Below are 23658 nucleotides of genomic sequence, written 5' to 3'. Positions count from 1 at the left end.
TAAAAATTATTTTTAGAACTAATAAAATACTTGTTTTGAAGAATTAAAAATACGTGTGTCTTCCATTTTAATATTGACAAAAATAATACCTGTAAAAATAATATATTTTATTGTTGCACGTTGCATGATTAAATAATAAGCCTAGTGATACCAGTTAAAGTCAAAGATATTATATCAATAATTGTGATGTGTTGTCGACTGTCGTTCAAGGTCAATGCCGCGATTCACTACGAATTCGATTTTCGTTGGCTGTCTAGCATAAATGCATGAATGTGTTTTCCAAACTGAATAATGTGTTCTCTTTTCAATATAGGAGTGTGAAAAGCACAACACTATGGTGTTGTCCATGTGTTTTATTAGTGCGTATGTATTTGTAGTAGGTAGGTTACTATTGTATAACCAAAATTGAACTTGGTAATACGAAATCTATTGAATTTATCAGTGTCAAAAGGTCGCTAATTCACAGTGTTATTTGCGTGCCTTATAAAATTGAATTCATTTCGTGACAGTTATTAGTCGTAAGAGGTAGCAGTAAGCGTAAAAATGTCGACTGCCGGAAAAGTTATTAAGTGCAAAGCGGCCGTAGCATGGGAGGCCGGTAAACCTTTATCCATTGAAGAAATCGAAGTGGACCCGCCCAAGGCTGGTGAAGTTCGTGTCAAGATCCTCGCAACGGGCGTTTGCCACACCGATGCCTACACCCTGTCAGGAAAGGACCCCGAAGGCGTGTTCCCTGTTATTTTGGGACACGAAGGTGGTGGAATCGTTGAAAGTGTCGGTGAAGGCGTGACCACAGTTAAGCCTGGAGACCATGTGTTGCCTCTTTACGTGCCTCAGTGCAAAACATGCAAATTCTGTCTTAACCCTAAAACTAACCTCTGCCAAAAAGTTCGTATCACACAAGGTCAAGGTGTGATGCCCGACGGAACAAGAAGGTTCCGTTGCAAAGGAAAGGAGTTGTTTCACTTCATGGGATGTTCGACGTTCAGTGAATATACAGTTGTTCTAGAAATTTCGCTTTGCAAAATTGCGGATAACGCTCCATTAGATAAGGTATGCCTACTCGGTTGTGGTGTGACCACTGGATACGGCGCAGCCCTCAACACTGCCAAGGTTGAACCCGGATCAAACTGCGCGATCTTCGGCTTAGGCGCTGTCGGTCTGGCCGCCGCTCTCGGTTGCAAAGTCGCTGGCGCTAAACGTATTATCGGAGTTGATATTAACCCTGATAAATTTGAAACGGCTAAGAAGTTCGGCGTCAACGAGTTCGTTAATCCGAAAGATTACGACAAACCAATCCAACAAGTGCTCGTCGACTTAACAGATGGAGGATTAGACTATACTTTTGAATGCATTGGTAATGTTAACACCATGAGAGCAGCTCTTGAAGCTTGCCATAAGGGCTGGGGTGAATCTGTTATTATTGGTGTTGCTGCAGCTGGAGAGGAGATCAAAACTCGCCCATTCCAGCTTGTTACAGGCCGTGTATGGAAAGGAACAGCTTTCGGTGGCTACAAGAGTCGCGACAGTGTACCCAAGCTTGTGGAAGATTACTTAACAAATAAGCTGCCCTTGGATGAGTTTGTGACCCACAAAGTTACACTCAATGAGATCAACGAGGCCTTCCACCTGATGCATGTTGGAAAGTCCATCCGTGCAGTCGTTGAATTCTAAATACCTACCTCATTTTCAACTTTTGACATGTTTATTTATTACAGTGAATTTGTATTTTGTAAAACAGCATTTATGTATTTTTGAAATACATTTTATTATTTTAAAAAGCTGAGTTTTTATTTAATTTATTTACAATATAAAAAACAATAATTATCTTTCCTGGTGCCTAGACCTAGATGTTATCCAGTATCCTATAAAGAAGAGGTAATACCTTATAGTAAATTTGGAATCTGTTCTAGAAATAAATTTGTAATTTTTATTATACAGTGTTGCATGAAAAAATTATAAGTAAAATTACATCATCATCCTGAACTATGAATATAAATTATTAAGTAATTGATAAGTGTAGCTTATCACTTGATATAAAATATTATCTTGTTTGTAACGACATACAAACTTATCTCTACATTCATAGTAAAATGTGGCAACTTCTTGAAATCTATACATATAATAAATCTGTAGAAGGGTCAATTCTGTACATTGAAAATATTGAAAAAATAAATAGCAGGGGGTGTTACTGGATCGATACCAAACCCAAATATGTGATTAAAAAAATTTTTGTCTGTCTGTCTGTCTGTCTGTCTGTCTGTCTGTATGTGAAGGCATCACGTGAAAACTAGCGGTTCGATTTCGATGAAACTTGGTATAATTATACCTGATTATCCTGGGCGTAAAATAGGATACTTTTTATCCTGAAAAAATACGTAGAAAAAAATTAATCTTAATTTTTCAGTTTTATCCATAGACGTTGTTCCGTAGAACCGCGAACACACGTTGCGTATTATTATAGGCCTAGCCGTATTTGGGAATTGGGTCCAATAGATATTTATAAGATTTTATTGTCAGAGGTACCTACTCAAAATGGAGAAATAAACCATCCACGCGAAGACCGACATCCGCGCGGACAGAGTCGCGGGCGGAAGCTAGTTAGAAATAAAATTGATGAGAGAGTAGAGTAGATACTAGATACTAGATAGTATGACGTGGTAATTGCCAATAACAGCCGACAGGACACCCTGAAAATTGTGGCTTCAATGAGGGTATTAAGATAAAAAAATTCTATGCAAGCAAATTAGCACATTCAGAAGTATTCATTATACATTTTTGCTTAATTCAGGTATGAAATTAATGTTCTTTCCAAGCAGCCTTATTAACAAAAAGCGATTTCTGCATGGAAAATTGTGAAGTAGGGTAGGTAATTTATAGCACTCTATTGGATAGATGGGAAAACATATAAGAAAATAATAATTACTTTTTTATTGATTATAGTAGAAGTAGATGATAATTCTTGTTTTTTCTTGGTTAAAGCGATATGAATAGAATATAGGTTACATTCTTGCCAATTTGTTTTTAGCATAATCTAATAAGGCTTGTTACATACGAAGTCGACATTTCAACAAAAAATGTCAGATAATACCTATAAAATTATACAGGGTGTAATCGTTAAGTGTGCACAAGCGATTATTCCGTAACTATTGCAGATACCAAAAAACTTTAAACTGATATCGAAAGTACTTAACCTAATGAGTAAAATGGCCATAATAAATTTTTAAAAATAAAACGAGAAATATCCAAAAATGTTACATTAAACGCTCCCATACATTTTATTTCCCATACATTTTGTACTCATAGCAGATTTTCAAAGTGATGTCCTCATTATGCAATACAATGAGGAGCTCTATTTACAGTTTCTAAATGAAATTCCCTTCAAATTTGCGAAGTAATTAAAGCAGAAAACCAAAAAAAGAAAGAAAAAGCTAAAATCTTTCATATTAAATGTACTAGGTTGATCCAAAAGTAATGATAATTGGTTATTTCCTGTGCACATAAAAATATAAAATAAATGTTTTTTGCTTGCTCATGTATTCACTAAGTAATCACAAAAAAATCATATCAACAGGCCACGTTTCCAATTATTTACACTAATTTGAATGTGAACCGTGCGTGCCAGAATGTTTCCCGACGAAAAGAAGAAACATTGATTCGACATGTAGAGGGTAAATTTCTAAATTTTTAATGATATCAGGATAATTTTTTGTCACGTTTTGTAATCATGGACTTTACCCGAGTTCACCATGTTTATGCTGAAACCAAAAAACAATCAATGTCCTGGATGCGAGCTTCCAAAGTGACGATGAAGAAATTCAAAGTGAAAATCAGTAGGTTAGATTAAAGCGGTAGTTTTTTGGGACGCTGAAGGAATAATTATGGTGGAATATTTTAAAAAGGTAGCCACTTTATTGGGCTCTCACTAAAAGACCAAATTAAAAGATTGCGGTAGGTTAGTAAGGAAAAGAGACATGGCAAACTGCGGACCTGAACGCTGTTTCACCAAGACAACGCACCAGATCACAAAGCGTCAGTTGCGATGGCTGCCATTAAAAAATCGGCATTCCAAATGCTTGAACACCTACCCTATTTTTTAGATCTAGCTCCTATTTACTTTTATCTCTTTCCTCGGCCCAAGAAACACTTTCTTAGCAATAAATTATTTTAAGAGGGGTTTTAGTGGATGAAGTCAAAGTTTTTTTTTTAAGTTTAGGAAAAAAAAATATTGAAAAAAAATATTGAAGAAAAAATATTCTAGTTAGAAGAATATCTAGAGAACTACATAATTATTATAACTGTAATGACCTTGTTTAATATTGATTATCATTACTTTTGGATCAACCCATGTACATGGGATATTCGTATCTCATACTAAATGTATGGGAGGGTTTCAAGTTAATTTTTTAGATATTTCTCGTTTTATTTTTAAAAATTTATTATGGCCATTTTACTCATTAGGTTAAATACTTTCGATATCAGTTTAAAGTTTTTTGATATCTGTAATAGTTACGGAATAATCGCCTGTGCACACTTAACGATTACACCCTGTATAATAATATTATAATATACATACCTATAAAGTCCTATGCAATATGCAGGTGGTAATTGAAATTTTAAATTTAGTTCAGTAATTTTCGAGTTAATCTTTAATAGGTCGTCGTCGTCATTGGCCTATATTTTGATCTGTAGACGTACCTACTAATATTATTAATTGCTCCGAGAATATTATAAATGCGAAAGTTTGTGAGGATGTGTGTGTGTTTGTTACTCTTTCACGCAAATACTACTGAAAAGATTGCAATGAAATTTAGCACACATATAGAGGGTAACTTGGATTAACACATAGGATAGTTTTTATCCCGGAAATCCTACGGGAACGGGCTTTTCTTTGAAACGCGGGCGAAGAGCTAGTAGATCATAATATAAGTATGTAAATACCTATGCAATTACATTTCAGTTTCAAAAATTTAATTTATTAGTGTTGCAATTTTCCTATTAATTTATTGGTGATAAAGGTACGTACTCAGTGATATATTAAACTATTTTATACCTAACTGTAATTCGTGAATCGTGGCTAAAGAGTCCGATTCTAGAGCGACAATAACCCCCACAAGTCTTATATGATGATGATGTGGATGGTGATAAATTATTTAATCTAGTCCGACATTATAGGTACCTACCTACACTAGGTTTCCGCCCGCGGTTTCGCCCGCGTTTCCAAAGAAAAACCCGTTCCCGTAGGATTTCCGGGATAAAACCTATCCTATGTCCTTTCTCGGGTATCAAAATATCTCTATACCAAATTTATAATATTAGTATGGATTACAATTTACGAATAAAATGAAAAGTCAAATCTAGGATAGGCTATAATCAAACTCTAGCTATAAAACTCAAAAGTTCATATCACTAATCCGATTTTACATTATCACACCAAAATAACATTAACAAAAAATGGTAAGATGTCTATTAGCGGCAAACGGTACAAAGTCAAACTTGTTACGACCTTGAGACTAGTTTTTATTTATTTAATCGTTACAAACTAGTATTTTTAACCGACTTCAAAAAAAGGAGGAGGTTATCAATTCGGCCGGTATGTTTTTTTTTTTTATGTATGTACACCGGTTACTCCGAGGTTTCTGAACCGATTTACGTGATTCTTTTTTTGTTCGATGCGGGATGGTGTCGAATTGGTCGCATAAAAAATTTTTCGGATAGGCCCAGTAGGTAGTTTTTATTTTATGAGCATTTTTGTCTGTATTTGTCATGTATTTGTAAATGTTGCAAGTGCAAGTTTGAAGTCGGTTGTTTTTAACGCAGTTATTACTTGTTCACGTATTAAGTGGTAGGACTTGTAAAAAGGATAAAAATAAATTGGGTTTGGCTTATCTTTATAGTTATTTGTACCTATCAATGAAATTACTTTAATTATTATGAATGTTGTAGCTTTTACACATTCCACATTTTAAGACAGGATAAAAAATATTAGATCACATATTATATCAGATATCTAACCAATTCTGCATCTACATTTGGTAGCTATTTCTATTAAATTAGAAATTAATGTACTTTAATTTGTAATAAAAAACAAAATCTTTAATGACTGAGAATAAGTTTTTTTTAATTCCATAAATTTACCTGTAACTCTTACCTGCAAATAAAATCATTCACTTACTTATAATATGACTTAGATAATATTTTGATTGTATAATTATATAAACTTGAGTCTTGAAAACTATATCTTATGCGTTTAACAGATATTACTGACCAAATAAAAACCAAAATGTTTAGATATTATTATTATTTAATTAAAAAAATAAATATTAACAAAATATTAATTTTTACATAACATGTTATATTATACAATATTTTCTATAATTTCACTTTATAAACATTTTTCAAACGCTTTTCCATTATTCAGTTTTTATTTCTTACCATGATGTAAAATTAATTTAAAAGGATAAATATATTTAACAAAATAGTTATAAGCACATTATTTTAATCAAATTGCCTTATATAGGTATATATAATTTTTATGAATTACAAAATCAAATTAATTATTTTTGGAGGATCATAACTAGGTACTTACAAAAATAATTATTACAATTAAATTACAAATCACATTTCAAATTAAAGCTAGTGATTTAGATCAACCTTTATTGTCTACGAATCTGCCATAAGTTGTTTGTAGTATTCAATATACTGTTCGCATTGTTCACCTGAAAAAAAAAAACAAGTTAGTAAATTAATAAACGATATTAAGATTAGCATTATCCATAATAATTGGCGTCTATTTGTCTGTCTGTTACGCTTTCAAGGCTAAACCACCGACACCGACTCTCTAATATAAAGCGTTTCGTAGGAAAAACTGGGTCACACAGCTAGTGGTCCATAAACTCGGTTTTATTATTTATCTCTTATATTTGTACAGTTTTTATTTTCGCTAAAATAATAACAGAAAGCCATAAAATTATATAAACTTATGGTTGTTCTAGATATAGCCGTGACCTGACCTATTCACGAGATATAGATAATGTATTGTTTAAATTATGTAGAATAATTTATATTACCTAACTGAAAAATGTGATTATGCTTTACAACACAAAAAAAAAAATTATAAAATAAAAAAAATTGGCACAATATGAAATTGCCAGATTCGGGCAATTTTATATTGTATTTTTTTTATTTATATAATAATTTTAATTATATAATTTTTCTCAAGCTATATGTACATTGTACAATGTACCACCAAAACAGAGATGAAAAGAGTTTTGGGAAATAAGGCATGTCAAGAACATTAGATACTCATTCGTATAGAATCATCAGTTCTGGCGCTATGTTACACACAAACACTATAAATTTAATACACTTTTTTGTAGCATATGATACGCGGATCAGAAATTGAGTAAATTGAGCAAATAATTACATCAGTATAGATTCAAATGCTTTATAAATTTTTAAAGAATAGAAAAACTAGCAATTTTTTTAGTTGAATTTCTTTCATTCATAGATAAAAAGGTTGTTTATTTCTTGATTTCAAAGTGATCGATTAGTCTCTGACGCATAATTACTCTATGCAATGACTTTGCGATACACCATAACAACGTGATCACATTCGAAGTGATAAGAGGTTAAAATATTAAAGATAACGGCGACAATTAAACAGTGGCGATAAACAATGTCAAAATTTTGAACATACGTGTTTCAGATCATGTGTTCATTACATTATTGTCTTGATGATCTGTAAACGAATAAATTATAATAATAATTGTTATTCGATCGCAATGTCACAGGGAAATTAATTCATCAGAATTTCTACTACTACTTATACTCAAAGCTTTCTCACTCTAAGTATGGCGCCTTCTCGGCTGCTCCTTGCTTGTTTGTATATTATTTCTATTTGGTATGAGAACAGTAATAGGTGACCAGCCACCAAATTTTCATTCTTGCAAAACCCGATTGCCGCTATCTGTCTTTTACAAATCTTTACCATTAACAAAATGTAGAGATATCTTACCCTAGTCTTTACCTGTTGATACATTCGAAACTACCCTCCCTTAGCGAAGCGCGGCGACCCTTTCCCCTAGTCTTTACCTGCTAACACAAACCACTCACCCTTAACAAAGTGCGGCGACCCCCTCAGCCTTTCGTTCCTCGCTAGCAGCGCGTGGTAGATCGCTCTGAAGGCGGGGTCCCGCGCGGCCCCCGCGAGCAGCTTGCGGGGTGCCAGCGCGCCCCACGCGGACACGCCGCTCTGCCGAGCAGCGCCAAGTGCACTTACTGGTTCGTTCCAGCTTAGTAGCACTTCTACAATTTCCTGGAATATAGTTTCGATAAATCCCACTGTAAAGTCAAGTCGTGTAAAACATGTCAAGCTTCTGCTCGTATCAGCTCTACAGCATTGATGAAATTTTATGATTTGCTGAAAATTACAACCTCTCGTAATTATTTAGTTAACTCAGCTTTTAGTATCGTATGAAAAACCGCAATATCCAATCCACCCAAAAATTTAAAATTATCAAATTTGGCAGTAAAAGTTACTGCTTATAAGCAGAGTTCTTCTATATCCTAAAAAACTAGCTTCACTGTTTAAATCTACCCATTCCACTATTGCCATCACTAACCTCATACGCCTTCAACCGCCACATCATATCCAGCGCGAGCTGTGCAGCCGCGGGATCGATATGCCCCAAGCTGAGCAGCTGGCAGGCGAGCGGCCTCGCGTCGCCAAGGCAACCGCGCCGCACGAGCGCCCGCAGCCGCCCGCCCGCGCCGCGCGTCACTAGCGCACGCACGCACAGCTCAGCTGCTGCGTGCTGGACCACCATGTCGTGCCGGGATAGGGAGGATAGGTAGGCGGTTACCACCTGGTAGAGATACATACATCTATACTAATATTATAAAGCTGTAGAGTTTGTTTGAACGCGCTAATCTCAGGAACTACTGGTCCGATTTGAAAAATTCTTTAGGTGTTAGATAGCCCATTTATCGATAAGGCTAAAGGCTATATATCATCACGCTAAGACGAACACGAGCGGAGCAATGCGGGTGAAACTGCGGAGCGCAGCTAGTATTATGATAAATGTTCATATATCTGTAATGTATACGATCAATAAAAAACTGGGATAAACTACGACGCACGAGCGCACGCAAGCCACCCGCCCACGCGTTACGTATAGGGAATAGGGATAGAGAGGATAGGTAGGCGGTTAGGTACCACCTGTTTGAAATTAAATAGATATCATAAATGTACTAATGATAAATATAAATCAATTCTGTATCTATACTAATATTATAAAGCTGAAGAGTTTGTTTGTTTGTTTGAACGCCCTAATCTCGGGAACTACTGGTCCGATTTTAAAAATTATTTCGGTGTTAGATAGCTCATTTATCGAGGAAGGCTATAGGGTCATCATCACGCTACGACTAACAGGAGTGGAGCCACGGGGGTGAAACCGCGCGGAGCAGCTAGTAATATAAAAAAGAGGTCGGAGTGAAAACAGCGCACGAGCGTGCAGAGCTCGGCGGTCGGGATCGTGTCCCTGTCTAAGACGCGGTAGTTTGTTACCACATAACAAAATAGAATGTAACTGTGGTTTTGACACTTTCTATTGAATACATTAAAAAAAATTATTTATTCCAGCTTGCCCGGATAGCTTTTTTTGTAAATCCTCTCCATTCGAGGGTAGTTGACTAATAATCTCATCACTAGAAAATATCCCGCTAATAATATAAAATAATGTTCTTAATGATAATTGTGTAGACGCGATTTGAAGTGGAACAAAGAATATGAATTTAAAAACGTGGAACATATTAACAATACTTTAGGCGCTCCTCAAATTAGATAGAAGATTTACATACATAATATATAACATAAGGAAAATATATTCCTAGTTGGTCCACCAAAAATCTGGTAAAAATAAGTTTCTTTGATAATTTAATGTCAATTTTAATTTTTATGACAAAGATAAACATCCGGACTCATAAAATCGACATAGAATTGCGACATATTTTATCATACTGTAAAATATAATAAACATAATATGTTTGTGTGACGTAAGCCACAGGTTCAAACACCATGACTTTACTTGGCTTTTTCTATTAAATAAAGATTAGCTTCACACCGTTAATATTATGTTAAATATTTTTGTAAATTTCGTGACATGTATCATCGTATTACGGTGATGTTATTTACGTTTTCAATCCCCAAGTTTTTAAATAAGAATGGCAATGGTCACCTGTGAAGTGTGAACCGTTACGCAGATAACATTTATTGATTTTTTTTTAAGAATCATGTACGGTTTACGTATTACATCGAAAGTGGACTGTATTTAGGTCGCTATAAATGCTGCTAATGATGCTATGATATTATGGGACAACTGGGAACACTTTAATGGCTGCTAATAATTATATATGATTTACGCGGATTCGAGCGGATAGAGCACTCGGGCGCTGCTAAGGGAGAACTGCGCTTTTCGGCCGGCTCGGCCGTCGCACGATAATACTGCTGAGGCAGCTTGACCTCATTTACGTTATTGCTCAATTATTGTAATATGTAATGTAACTTTGGATAATAAGTAATTTAAAATAAAATATTTGTTCGCTGCTCGAACATGCTCCCGAGGCCCACAGAAGATATATATTAATTTTTTATAAGTCTTGAAATGTTTATAATGCTTAGAGATTATATTTCCACCACCGAGTCACTTATTATAGCAGAGCGTTTGTTAGCTATTGGCGATGTCGACCTATCGCTCCTTTTAAAACGCGCACTTGCCCATCGTCTGAGTCTGTTTTGTTCACATGACGCTACTTCACTGATACACTCTCCCCGCTCGGGTAAGGGAGACGCACGAACACTAGTAACACTTTTTTGATGCACGCACACACTAGAATCGACACACTCTTGGGGTATTGTCCGAGACTGAATAGTTTGTTGCGCTGCTGGGACGCTCTGCTGTTGGGCTCCTGGGACGCTCTGCTGTGGAGTCGCTCGACTCCTTCGCCACCACACGAAGAAAAAGATGCTTGCTAATATTGTTAATGCTAGTGTTCCATATGATACGGCATATTGGTGTAGGTCGTGTTGCGAAATACCTAAGGTATCCGTTTCATCGACAGCGTTTTTCATAATTTTTATTTTCTCCCCAAGAGATTTTAATGATGTATTGATTTCTTCGTTGTCAGAGTAGTTTGTGATAGGCAGAGCAGAGTTAATCAGATTGTGGATGGGATTTAATTTGGTTTCTAATATGTCCGGTTTCAGATATAGCTTGTTTTCAAGTTGCTTAAATGAGTATAGAGTGATATCATGTCCCTTTATTATGCATTGTTTACTCAGTGATATAAGTCTGGCATTGCTGACTTGGCGCGACTGTATGTCATTATCACATAGAATACGTATGTGTGCAGTATCGCATTGAAAATATAAATATGTAGTTAGATCATGCAATTGTATCCAATTACTTTTACAGCTGTTTATATTGTATTCACATTTGTTATTTTTTATTTCGCAAAAACGTTCATTGTTGCTAAAACTTATTATGGGACCATGCAATTGGCAAAAATAAATATCATTTTGGTTTTGACATGCTTGTAGTTCGGCTAGGGTTAATGTTATGTAGGCATCTCTCTTTATGTTTATAGAAATATATTCCGCTATTGGTTTTATGCTTATCATATTGCTGTTAACTTGCTTGGGTACGGGTATCAGTCTGTATAGTTGGAAATTGTCCCGGCTAATCAATGGTATGAGGATTTCAAATATAAAAAAGTTTTCGGTAACTCTAGCTTTTACTTTTATTAATTTATAGATTTTATATAGGTCTGTATGGATGTTTTCTATTGGTAACGTAACGTCCTTGGATATTTGGCTGGATATAATTTGCAGCTCGTCGCGCAATTGTTTCGGTGACAATAAGTGTACATTTATCTGGCCGTGGTAAATTTCAGTGGTAGTGTCCAATAAAGTATCTTGAATTCTACGTAAGTTCTGAATTAAATTGTTGCACGCTATTGCTGATAAGGTTACTTCCTGAATGGTTTCAATTTCAGATTGGATTATATTTGTTTTGTTGTTTAAGATATTTAAATGTCTGTTAAACATTTTGTACTGGGTTTCTATGGTTTTTTCTGTTCGCTTTAAGATGTTAAATTCGGCTTCTAGGACCGATGTTTGGTTCTTCCAAAGTTGAGTTATATGATTTGCGTTATTTTGAATTAGCTCGATTTCCTGTTCATATTTCTCAGCAAAGCTTTGATCAAGTACTCCAAATAATGAATTAGCCACTGAGCCGACCGCATTGAAAAGACCGCGCCGGGTTCTTGACCGCGCGTCGAAATGCTGATTCAGTAACAGCTGGTTGTAGTATTGGAGTTCATTGTAATCGTGACGTATTTGTAACAAGATAGTCTGGCAGTGATTTGATTCATTCATGTTAGAGCAGGTTTTTTCTAAGTAATCCGATAAAAGTTCAGCTGCTTTGTTCCCTTGCCAATATGGAGACATGTCAAAATATGCAATTATCTTCCATTTGTCTCAGCAGCGTCGCAGAGCCGCTATGAAAGTTGTGCTGCTGAGGTCGGAAACTATCTCTATATGTACTGCTTTCGTAACCATGCATATGAATAACGCTATGTAACCTTTTGTGGTTTTTACTCCTCGACCTTTATTAATCTTGACGTTGACGAATCCCGTAAAATCAACTCCTGTATGATAAAACGGAGGAGCTGGATTGACACGATAGCTAGGCATATCTCCCATTAGTTGATGTAATTTTGTAGGTTCTCGCTTCTTACATGTGATACAGGTCCGAAGTTGCTTTTTTGTTGCTCGATATCCTTTGATTATCCAGTACTTTTGCCTTAAAATTGAAATAGTAATTTTTGCTCCACCGTGAAAAGAAAGTTCGTGTGCTTCATTTATAAGTAGTTCCGTTAAACGCCCGCTATATGGAATAATTATTGGATGTTTCATATCTTCGCTGATGTTTGAATTTTTTAAACGTCCTCCAACTCTTAAAATACCATTTTCATCTAAAAATGGATTTAAGCTTAATAATGCACTATTAGATCGTAATTTATTGTCCTTTTTTAATTGCTCTAAATCAGCTGAGAATTCAGTCGATTGAACATATTTAATAATTGCTGTTTTAGCTTTTCTCACGTCTTGTAATGTGAGATACGTCGGCCTTTGTTTTAATGACGGTGTAATCGCTCGTAATATCCATGCTAATACTCGTACTATTTTTAATAATGAACTATATTTGTATAATAAATGATCTATTATGCTTGATGTGTATGCTTTTTGAATAATATTAACTTGTTTTCTTATTTCTAAATTTGTCGTATAATTAGTGTGCTGCTGCTTATTTTTAAAATCTGAACTTAATAACCATCCCGGACCTCGCCACCATAATAAGTTTTCTTTTAATTGTAATGCTGTTTGACCTCGACTCGCTGCGTCAGCTGGATTTTCCTTCGTTTTTACATAGCGCCATGATTGAGGTTGCATTGTTTCGTGAATTTTCTTTACCCGATTTGCTACAAAGGGCTTCCAACGGTCGGGGTTTCCGTTGATCCAACCAAGGGCTACCATTGAATCGCTCCAACCATAAATTTCAACTTTTGTGCTGCTGATGCTATTTTTTATTTTATTCATTAACTTTGTTAATAACTCCATGGCACATAATTCTAATCTAGGTAACGATACTTCTTTTTTATTCGGTACTAATCTGGATTTTGCTGCTATTATTATAGTTGAGATTGAGCTATTTTTTACGACTCTGGCATATACGACGCATGCATAGGCTTTTATTGAGGCATCGCAGAACCCATGTAATTCAATTGTGCTATTCTCATCACATTTATACCATCTGGGAATTTTAATACATTTTAACGTGTTTAGCTCTTTTTTTATTTTTATCCATTCGCTTTTTATATCTTGGGAGACTGGATCACGCCATTCAAGATCTGCTTGTAACCATACTTTTTTGAAATAAAATCTTAATTTTTGTTGTAAGCGGTGTCAACCATCCTAATGGGTCAAATAGCTTAGACATTTCCGATAATAATTTTCTTTTCGTTAACTTTGCTGAGTATTCATTTATTACGCTATCATAGTCAAATACAAATACGTCACTAATCGGGTCCCATCGTAGGCCTAAGGTTTTCGGCGTGTTTTCCGTTTTAAACATAAATGTTGATTGCTCGTCTCGTTCTTCGCTGATAATGTTTTCAATAAGGCTCTTATCGTTTGCAATCCATTTTCTCAAAAGGAACCCTGCTCCGCTAAGTACATGATTCACCTCCGCTATTTTTTGCTGACCTTCACTAATTGTGTGTGCTCCCGAGATGTAGTCATCCATATAAAACTCTTCTTTAATGCTTTTTGCTGCTTTTGGGAAATTATTTTGCTCATCTTGTGCTAGCTGATTCAACGTCATAATTGCTAAGAAAGGTGCTGCTTTCGTTCCGTAAGTGATAGTTGTTAATTGATATGCTTTTATAGGCTGGTCCGGGCTTGATCTCCACCATATTTGTTGAAGTTTTTGGTCTTCTTCTTTTACTAATATTTGTCGATACATTTTTTCAATATCAGATGTATAGGCGTAACGGTATAGTCTCCAATTGATAATGATACTTTGTAAATCCTTTTGCATATTGGGTCCCTTGTGCATAAGGTCGTTTAAGCTGTAGCCTGTCGTGGTTTTAGCTGATCCATTAAATACGACTCGTAGTTTAGTGGTGCTGGATGCTGCTCGCTGTACCCCATGATGTGGTAAAAAACATTGTACGCTTGAATTTAACGCTGCTATTTTCATGTGTCCCAGTTGTATATATTCGCTCATAAATTGCTTGTATTGCTCCGATAATTCATGCTGCTTATTAAGTTTATTTTCTAAATTCATAAATTGTGCTAATGCTAGTTTTTCAGACGATCCCAATTTTTGTAACGCTTGATCCTCCATAGGTATGCTTACTTCATAACGCCCGTTTTTTAATCGCTTTGTAGTTGCTAAGTAATAATCTAAACATTGCTTATCTTTCGCTGACATATCATTTTGCTCCTGTATATCCTCTATTTTCCAAAAATCTTGAATCTCTTGTATGTGATTCAAAATAACGTTGCAATGGAAGGTATTTATGCTGCCTCCACATAATAACCAACCCAATTGCGTCTGCTGTGCTAGTGGTTGTGATATTTCGCGGCCTCGAATGATCCCATCTAGCATAATGTATGAATAAATATCTGCTCCAAATAAAATATCTACTGCTCGGCTTTTGTTAAATTCTGGATCTGCTAAGTTTAAGTGCGCTATACATTTCGACCAGCCGGGTTTTTCAAACGATCTATTAGGTAGATTTTTTATAAGATTAATCATGATGAATGTATCGACGTTGAAGGTAAAATTGTTATATATAGATTGGCAATTAATCTTGAGTTTTCCACGACAGTTGTTTTCTTGGCCCCCTACACCAAGGACGATCCCTTTGCTTTGTTGGCGTTTTAAGCCCAGTTGCTGTGCTGCTCGTTCGGTTATGATGCTAATTTGAGACCCTTGGTCGATCAGTGCTCGCATTATGTGCTGTTTGCCATCTTCAGCTGTTACCTTTACCAATGCGGTGGCTAAAAGTACTTCAGAATCATCTTGTTGAGACGTATTCGCTTGATTTTTGGGGCTGTAATACACCTGTCTTTGGGTGTTGCTACTCATCAATTTTTTATTTCTAAAATTCTCGCTAGCTTGCTGCTTAAAACATTCGTGTAATAACGTGTGATGTGGGCCTGCACACACATGACACCGTTTATTGGAAGTACATTGATTCCCATTGTGATCAAAAATGCAATTAATGCAGAAACGTAATTGCTTAACCGTTTGAAGTTTATTCATAAAAGGTAATTTAATAAATTGTGGACAGTTAGTGCTATTAATATTAGTATTAGTAGCTATTAATATTAATTCTATTTGAATTAATATGTATAGGTTGTCTGTTCGTTGCTAATAATTGGTTTGATGTTCTGTAATATCTTTGTTCTGCTGCTGAATTTTGGTTTCTTCGTGATGATTCAAGAGATGTAAATTTATTCTCAAGAAAATCCAAAAATTCTTGTAGTATAGGGAGCTCTCGAGTGCTTTTTAATGATTCTACGTATTCAGAATAAGTTTCGCTGTCTAATTTTTGCGATAATAAATGTACCAATAGCGGATCCCAAGTAGTTATATCTACGCCTAAGTTCTTTATAGCGTGTAAGCTTTCTAATGTGACGTCATGTAATTTCTTGATTGCTATATATGATTGCTGTTGTATATTAGGTAAATTGAGAAATATGTTAACGTGCGATGTAAAAATTAGCTTCTTGTTATTAAATCGATGATTTAGGATGTTCCAACAAACTAAATAATTGTCGGAGCTGATAGGCAAATGCTGTATAAGGCGCTCGGCTTCCCCGCTTACTTTAGCTTTCAAAAATTGCATTTTTTGCGCGTTCGATATTGATGTATTTTTATGTATAGTTTCATTAAAAAGGTCTTTGAATGATACCCACTGATGATAATTGCCAGAAAATGTCGGTATATCCATCTGCGGAGTTGATTTATCTCTATGACTTGTTGCACACATTTTCGAATTTATAGCTCTCTTTGTATTGATATATATTTTCTCATGTTTAGTAAAATTAATTTCGTATGCTTCATCTTCCTCTCCAAGTTCACCGACTATCTCCCAATGTAGATTTTCCACCGCTGTCCATCGATTGTGGAGAATACGAAGAGAGTCTTCATATTCCCACTTTTCCTCCAAATTATTCACATCAATATTGCTCACTGCTCTGATGAATGCTTTAAAATTGACTTCCTGCTTTCGAGATAAATCATCTAATTTGCTGTTGGTCCCCCGTGATTGAAATGTTGTAGACTTAGGCGTCGCTTGCGCTTCTAAAGCGGATCCTCCCGCTTTCGGCTCTAGATGGGCTTGCTTTTGTAATAAAAAATTATCGTATGCTTCACTGATTGCTTCCTTTGTTCTAATATAAATGTCGTGAATGTTAATAAATTCTTCCCGCATAAAATATTGATGCTGTGTCGATTCATATTTTAAAAGCTTTTCATGATTTTTCTGGCATTCATCCCATAAAGATTCTAATATATCTAAACGCTGTCTGCAATAGTCGATACTCTTACGCTCTGCACTATCTTTTTTAAAATTCGCTAATAACCTCTTTATTTTCTCCTTTATCTCCAGTTGGGCCATATATAAAGCTTCCATTTTAATATAAAATAATCAAACGGTAGAAATAAAAAATAAAATGGAAAATTCTTACTTGGCTGTCTCGGATACGGTCGACGTGGCTACGTCCCCGGATACCTTAGGTTGCTTGCTGCTGCTGGCTGACGTGGCGGTTGACGCGTGGCGGCACGTGCTGGTGACGTAAGCAGCTGGCTTACGTCTCGCTGGTTGTTGATTCCTTGTTGCTAATTGCTGATGGCTATTTGCTGCTTGCTGATTTCTAGATGCTAATTTTCGGTCGCTGCTTGTCTGTTGCTAATTAATAGTTGCTGATTGCTAGATGCTGATTGCTGAATGCTCGATGCCAATTGCTGGTCGCTTATAGATAATTGCTAATTCTGCTATTCTGTTAATTTCTATCCTGCTCGAATGCTGCTGCTAGATATTCTGGTAGGGGTTTTGCTGCTGGCTGGCTGTACTTTGCTCGGGGCGATATACTGGCGACACGTGGAGCTGACGCAAGCTCTTTTATAGCTTGAAAATGCTGGATTTTGTCTCGTAAAAATGCTAATTTTGGCTGCTGTTGAATTATATGCTGCTTGCTTGTTGCTAGTATGCTGGTTATAAGATCATAATATGCTGAATAAATATCACGGGGGAAGAAGGGACACGTGGATTTCCGGTTCCACGTCACACTTTACACTCGCGACGCGGCACACTTTTTTACGTTAATCCGGCTCGAAAATGTACGGTTTACGTATTACATCGAAAGTGGACTGTATTTAGGTCGCTATAAATGCTGCTAATGATGCTATGATATTATGGGACAACTGGGAACACTTTAATGGCTGCTAATAATTATATATGATTTACGCGGATTCGAGCGGATAGAGCACTCGGGCGCTGCTAAGGGAGAACTGCGCTTTTCGGCCGGCTCGGCCGTCGCACGATAATACTGCTGAGGCAGCTTGACCTCATTTACGTTATTGCTCAATTATTGTAATATGTAATGTAACTTTGGATAATAAGTAATTTAAAATAAAATATTTGTTCGCTGCTCGAACATCACTTAAGTAATGCAAATAAATCTTTTTGATTAAATAATGTTAGCATTTAATTTTAAATTAATAAAATAGAAGAAAGAAAGAAAGAAAGAAAATGAGAAAATTATGATTTAATGATTGAACCCAAATCATAGATTTCATGAAAAATAAATTAAAACCTCATTAAAAATAAATAGTTGTTTCTATATTCCTTAAAAGAAAAATATTGAATGTTATAATACTACTAATGCAATCTATCGAAAATAACAATGATTGAGGCAATTGCAATATTTATTTTAACTCCTTTTTTTATTTTTACGCTTCGATTGGAAATGGGGTAAGAGATTAATACCCAGAAAAGTGTAGAATAGTCAGTAGAATGGAATAATAAGGCCCGATTCACGGCTTATTAATAAGATCAGGTAGTAACTGAGGCCCCGGAACCACAGACACAATAGATTTTCTATTGTGTCTGGGACCGATCGGGCCGCATGGGGTTCAATGGGTTAAAATAACAAATACGTGAGTCAAAAGTAAAGTTAAAGTAAACAAACAAACCGGGCATGAAGAGTCAAAGTATCGAATCTTTTTTTAAGGCTGTCGTATAATCTTTTTTCGCCTTTTAATTTTTAATTGACAACAGAAAAATATTGATATATTGTGTAAGTATATGTGAGCAGCCCACCTGCACCAGGTGGTCAATATCCGCGTGCAGCTGCAGCACGTGGCCGCAGAGATCCGCCTGCGAGATGAGCACCGGGAACGTGTCCGCGCACTTGTCGCCCACGTGCCCCGCTGTGTTGCGGGCCACTTCTAAATCTGCCCATTTCCTGATTATATTCACTTGAATCAACAACTACACTCACAATCACGCTTAAAGGAAACGAAAATAATCACATTCTCGTAACAAAGAATATGATTTCTCGTGTTTATGGGCGGTGGTAACCACTTAACATCAGGTGGCCCACCTACTCCTTTGCTTGCTCTGACATAAAAAAAAATGTCCGAAGCAAAACTCTGCCCATGCGTGTATGAGGCAGAGTTTTATGATAAACGATTTAATAGCCTTGGAACTTTACTACAACGACATTAGGTGTGAATCTGAATGAATGTTATACATCGAGACGAACATTTTTTGACGTTTTAAAAAGCGATTTTAATCTATTTCGTTTTAATTACCGCAATATTATAAATCATTTTTGAACAAGATTTCTTTTATCGCTTGCAACATTTTAAATAATTGCTGCTATACTCTGCTGCTATGGTCAGACATGTCAATGTCTTCCGGAAAACTTAAAAATAATACATTTAAGGCTACACGTATTTGTTAATTTCTAAGTAAATAGTAAAGATTATCAAAATACCTGTAAACAGCGTTTATTTCATCAAACACTTTGGACAATTCAACAAGATATGTCCCCGCGTTGGTGACCAGCTGGTTTAATATCTGATAGATCGCGTCTTTGCCGTTCTTTCGCCTTAATAGAACAGCCACTATCTTTGATATCTCGTCTTTTGGTACCTGTAATTGTTTTTATAATTATTAAAATATATGAAACATAGGTTGTAGAAGTTTGTACAGTTTTGATTATTTTTTTATGAGCAACACAGATAATTTGACCAAATAAAATCATAGTTTGATTGCGTAAAAACTAAAATTATCTGTTACGGTTAATCCCATTTCTATTAAACCAATAAAAATAATTATTACCTGTATTTTTACCATCATTATAAAGTAAATTGTAGCACGATGTTAAAAACAAGCAAAATATTTTATTTATTCGTAAAAATTATTTGATTAGCATAAAAATAAAAAAATTGGATTATTACATTATGTGCCAGTCCAGAGTGAATAAGTTGCACCTTCCATAGACAACCCAGTCTTGCATCTATGATATAATCTGGTTGAAATACAACCCAGTTGCCAGAATCTAATGTGTTATATTAAGAAAATTACCCTAGTAATAGATTAAATTATTTTAACAAGATTTTGTTCCTTTACAGCAACACTCACATCTATGATTCAGTGAAAATTCTATTAGAATTTTAGTTTTCAATATTGTTTCAAATTAGATAAAATTTAATTTATATTGATTATATCACTTTATGTTACAGACTATTCTTTTAATAACTCAGGCCCCGGTACCACAGACACAATAGAAAATCTATTGTGTCTGGGACCGATCGGGCCGCCTGGGGCTCAATGGGTTAATTTATCAACTAAAAATTTACTAAGAAATGCAACTTTATTACGATTCGTTGAAACCTTCTTTTGAGTTCATTAAACTTTAATTTTTAAAAATGGTAGTTATAAAGAGGATACACATAGGGCACTCCTGTCCATCAACAAGCGCCGGTTTCATAGATATCCCTTGCACTATGGGCAAGTGCATTGCAATGTTGCCTTCTCTTTTTGTTTCCTCCGTTATATCAAATAGTTGTGATGTTTGGCTAGACTGTAATTATTAATAATATTTAGTTTCATGTTACAGTTTTGTTACATGTTTTACATAATATAATACTTATTTAAATGTGATTAGTTATATTTGTATGCCAATCGAAGTGTCAGATTTAAGATAAAATTTAACATGAAGATAATCACTACACATTACCTACATAGAATTGAAATTTAACGAGTGTTGAAATAAACAGATTACATAGCGCACGCAAACAGTCAAAATCCTATTTATATTATCTAATAATTGATGTAAACATCTTCCAAATAAATTTATCTTAATCATCAATTTCTCTAAAACCGTTAGGCACATTAGACACAAGAAAGAATCAAGTTATTAGTAATCAGTATTACCTGATGATGAATAACCAGAAGGTGGTCTACAACGCTGACAGCAAATCTTCCCACCAGGCCTGTTTTCAGCACATGCTGAATGCCCTGACTACCAGAGATTGGCATCAACCATACCTGTAAATAAAACAATAATTTTATAGACATTTTTTAAGTCATCACGCTGCAATTTGTTTTTTTTTTCGATAAGCCCCAAATACGTTTTATTTGTTTATAAGCAAGAATAGACTGTTAAAGGCACAGCAAAAATGACAGGCTTTCAAATTAATAAAATTTCAGTACTTGTTACAATTTGCTCATCTGGAAATAATATTTTTGACTAGCAACAACAGATTTCAACTCTATTAGCAAACAACTACATAATACATTTATTATATAGGAATTTTAAAAGTGAATAATTGTAAACTCATACCTCTGTAGGCCCAGCAGCAGCGGTAACAGGGTTGCCATGTCTGAATATAGCGCACCATGATGCATCACACAGACGCAATACAAACACATCTCTTTCTACTACTGGTCTGGAGGAATCTACTGCAATTGAAATTAATGTAATATTTGTCTTTTATTTTGATTTAATTTATATCTAATAATTTAAATCTTCTATACGTGAGAACCTTTAATTGGCTTTATGTATTTATCCGAACTGCTACATATAACTTTTTTTGTATAAGCTGTTGGTGCTCCAAGTAAATAAATAAATAAATAAAGCTGAAGAGTGTGTTTGTTTGTTTGAATGCGCTTATCTCAAGAACTAATGGTCCATTTTGAATAATTCTTTCGTTGTTAGGTAGCCCATTTATCAAGGAAGGCTATAGGCTATATATTATCACGGTAAGATCAACAGAAGCGGACAAATGCGGGTGAAATCGCGGAGCAGAGCTAGTAAATAATAAAACCTTAATATTTACAAAGTAGGTACAAGATATTTTACTAGAATAGAAAAATTGAAATGATGAAGTGAAATTCAGACCCGCTTAATTCACTGTAACAAATTTCTTTTTCTCTTTTAGTTCACATACCTAAGGTAATGATTTCAAATTGAATATTAAATAGTTTTGCACTTACATTCCAATTTTTGCAGTTTAGTAATAGTGGAGTTATTGAGAGAGAAAGGTTGAAGTAAAGCACCATTGTTGCCAGCAAGCAGCACTATGTTGCTTTGTGCGCACCATGAGAACCAGGCCCCGCTGGAAATATCGTAAGTTACTATTTGCAGTTACAAGTTTCTCTATGATTTTGACTGTAACATAGATTGTTTTGTTAAAATGTTATGTTTCCCTAATATGCAGTTAGGCCATAATGTCTAGGAATTAATTATTAAATGATTGCATAAGCAAGGATTTTCAATGTTTACTTTAATATCATTGTATATTTAACTAATTTAAAACAAACAAACCTGAATGAAGTACTTTTTAATGTCTTCAATTGCTTTTTCTCAGGAAACACTTGCAATAGCTCTATCCCATGGTCTGTTATGAAGGCAATTTCGTTCACTTTTGGCCACACAAAGCCCAAAATCTTTGCATTTTTCCATTTACATGTGTGACTATATTCAACATTTGTTGGCGCAAGATCTTTAAAGTTAGCAAATTCAACCATAGGAGTTTGAGCTTCAAGGTTTCTTTGGATGGCCAGTACTTTATGGTCAGGTGAGAATTTTATAGAAATAATAGGTCCTTTATCTTCCATTCTGAATGATGTGCTCTTTGAGTCATCCATTCCATTGACCGTGACCCCTGTTACACCCCCCGATCGGACAGTAAAAACCTGTAAATCACGAAAGAACACAAAATTATTTTTAGAAACGATTCTGTTTCAAAATTTTTACATACAAATTACCTAATATACCATATTACCTAAAGAAAAAGCAAAATGTTAAATGCTTAATTGAATTAAAAAAGAATGAAAAAAATACATCGAACCAACCTGTCCATTTGTATCGTCAAAAAATACATTCGTTACTGGACTATCGGCATCAAATCGCTTTGGCTGCTCTGAAAGGGATAAGTAGTATTTGTCGCTGTCTTTCAGGCAAAATATTGCCATTTTTTAAGTGTTTATTTTCAATTATTTGTAACAACAAAAACAAGCAAAACAATCGCAAAGTACCATCTCACATCTGATTTTGACTTTGATTTCTCGTTCTAAAATGTCAAATGTCATTCACCCCACAGATTATAAAGTAGTGTGTAAAATTTATCTAACAACCTATTTAAATAGCCTGTATCGTAAGCATACAGTACTGCATACTGTACCTAAATGATTAAATTAAACTGTAATTTATGATTTACATTCAAAGTAAATGTTCTATTGTGGTTCTATTCTTTTAAAATTCTGACTGACTAGACATCTCTACCATTAAAATATAATGAAAAATATATGGGCGAAACAGCAAACAGAAAACAAAATTTTGTAATAATAATTATTTGAATTTGAATTTTAAAAAGATTCCTTAGACGGAACTTCTGTGAATAGAGATACATTAATTTATTCATAGCTGCCTGTGATAGAGCCTGCGATAAAATTACAGGATAAATTAATAAAGAATCGATGTGGTTGCCACGACAACGCACTAACGCA

The 23658-nt window shown here is 35.0% G+C and overlaps 2 protein-coding genes across 2 annotated transcripts; one reads left to right on the top strand and one right to left on the bottom strand.

The window, feature by feature from the left end:
* The first annotated feature begins 208 nt into the window (after nt 1–208).
* On the top strand, nt 209–1781 carry LOC123694504 (alcohol dehydrogenase class-3). The gene has a single exon (XM_045639956.1). It carries the CDS (start codon nt 544–546, stop codon nt 1672–1674), a length of 1131 nt encoding a protein of 376 aa, XP_045495912.1. The 5' UTR covers nt 209–543; the 3' UTR covers nt 1675–1781.
* Nucleotides 1782–6515: 4734 nt separating this feature from the next.
* On the bottom strand, nt 6516–23202 carry LOC123694325 (regulator of MON1-CCZ1 complex). Its single transcript, XM_045639735.1, has 12 exons — nt 23005–23202; nt 22475–22845; nt 22144–22265; nt 21491–21609; nt 21082–21195; nt 20596–20728; nt 20103–20203; nt 19637–19794; nt 18958–19102; nt 8625–8867; nt 8116–8317; nt 6516–6719 (listed from the first exon to the last, which is right to left on the bottom strand). The coding sequence occupies exons 1-12, from the start codon at nt 23122–23124 to the stop codon at nt 6664–6666; spliced, it is 1884 nt and encodes a 627-aa protein (XP_045495691.1). The 5' UTR covers nt 23125–23202; the 3' UTR covers nt 6516–6663.
* Between the last annotated feature and the right edge of the window lie 456 nt (nt 23203–23658).

This window comes from Colias croceus, chromosome 9 (assembly GCF_905220415.1).
Source record: "Colias croceus chromosome 9, ilColCroc2.1".
Classification (NCBI taxonomy): Eukaryota; Metazoa; Arthropoda; class Insecta; order Lepidoptera; family Pieridae; genus Colias; species Colias croceus.
The sequence above is the reverse complement of the archived record's forward strand: the minus strand, read 5'-3'. Positions and strand labels throughout refer to the sequence as shown.

What these genes read in the sequence shown, in the direction of transcription:
- LOC123694504 (XM_045639956.1), top strand. Translation starts at nt 544, where the DNA reads ATGTCGACTGCCGGAAAAGTTATTAAGTGCAAAGCGGCCGTAGCATGG.
- LOC123694325 (XM_045639735.1), bottom strand. Translation starts at nt 23,124, where the DNA reads ATGGCAATATTTTGCCTGAAAGACAGCGACAAATACTACTTATCCCTT. An exon ending in TAAACTGCAAAAATTGGAAT is followed by an intron (nt 21,610 to 22,143) that starts GTAAGTGCAAAA and finishes TTTCAATTGCAG; the next exon opens with TAGATTCCTCCAGACCAGTA. An exon ending in GAAATAAACGCTGTTTACAG is followed by an intron (nt 19,103 to 19,636) that starts GTATTTTGATAA and finishes GAATATAATCAG; the next exon opens with GAAATGGGCAGATTTAGAAG.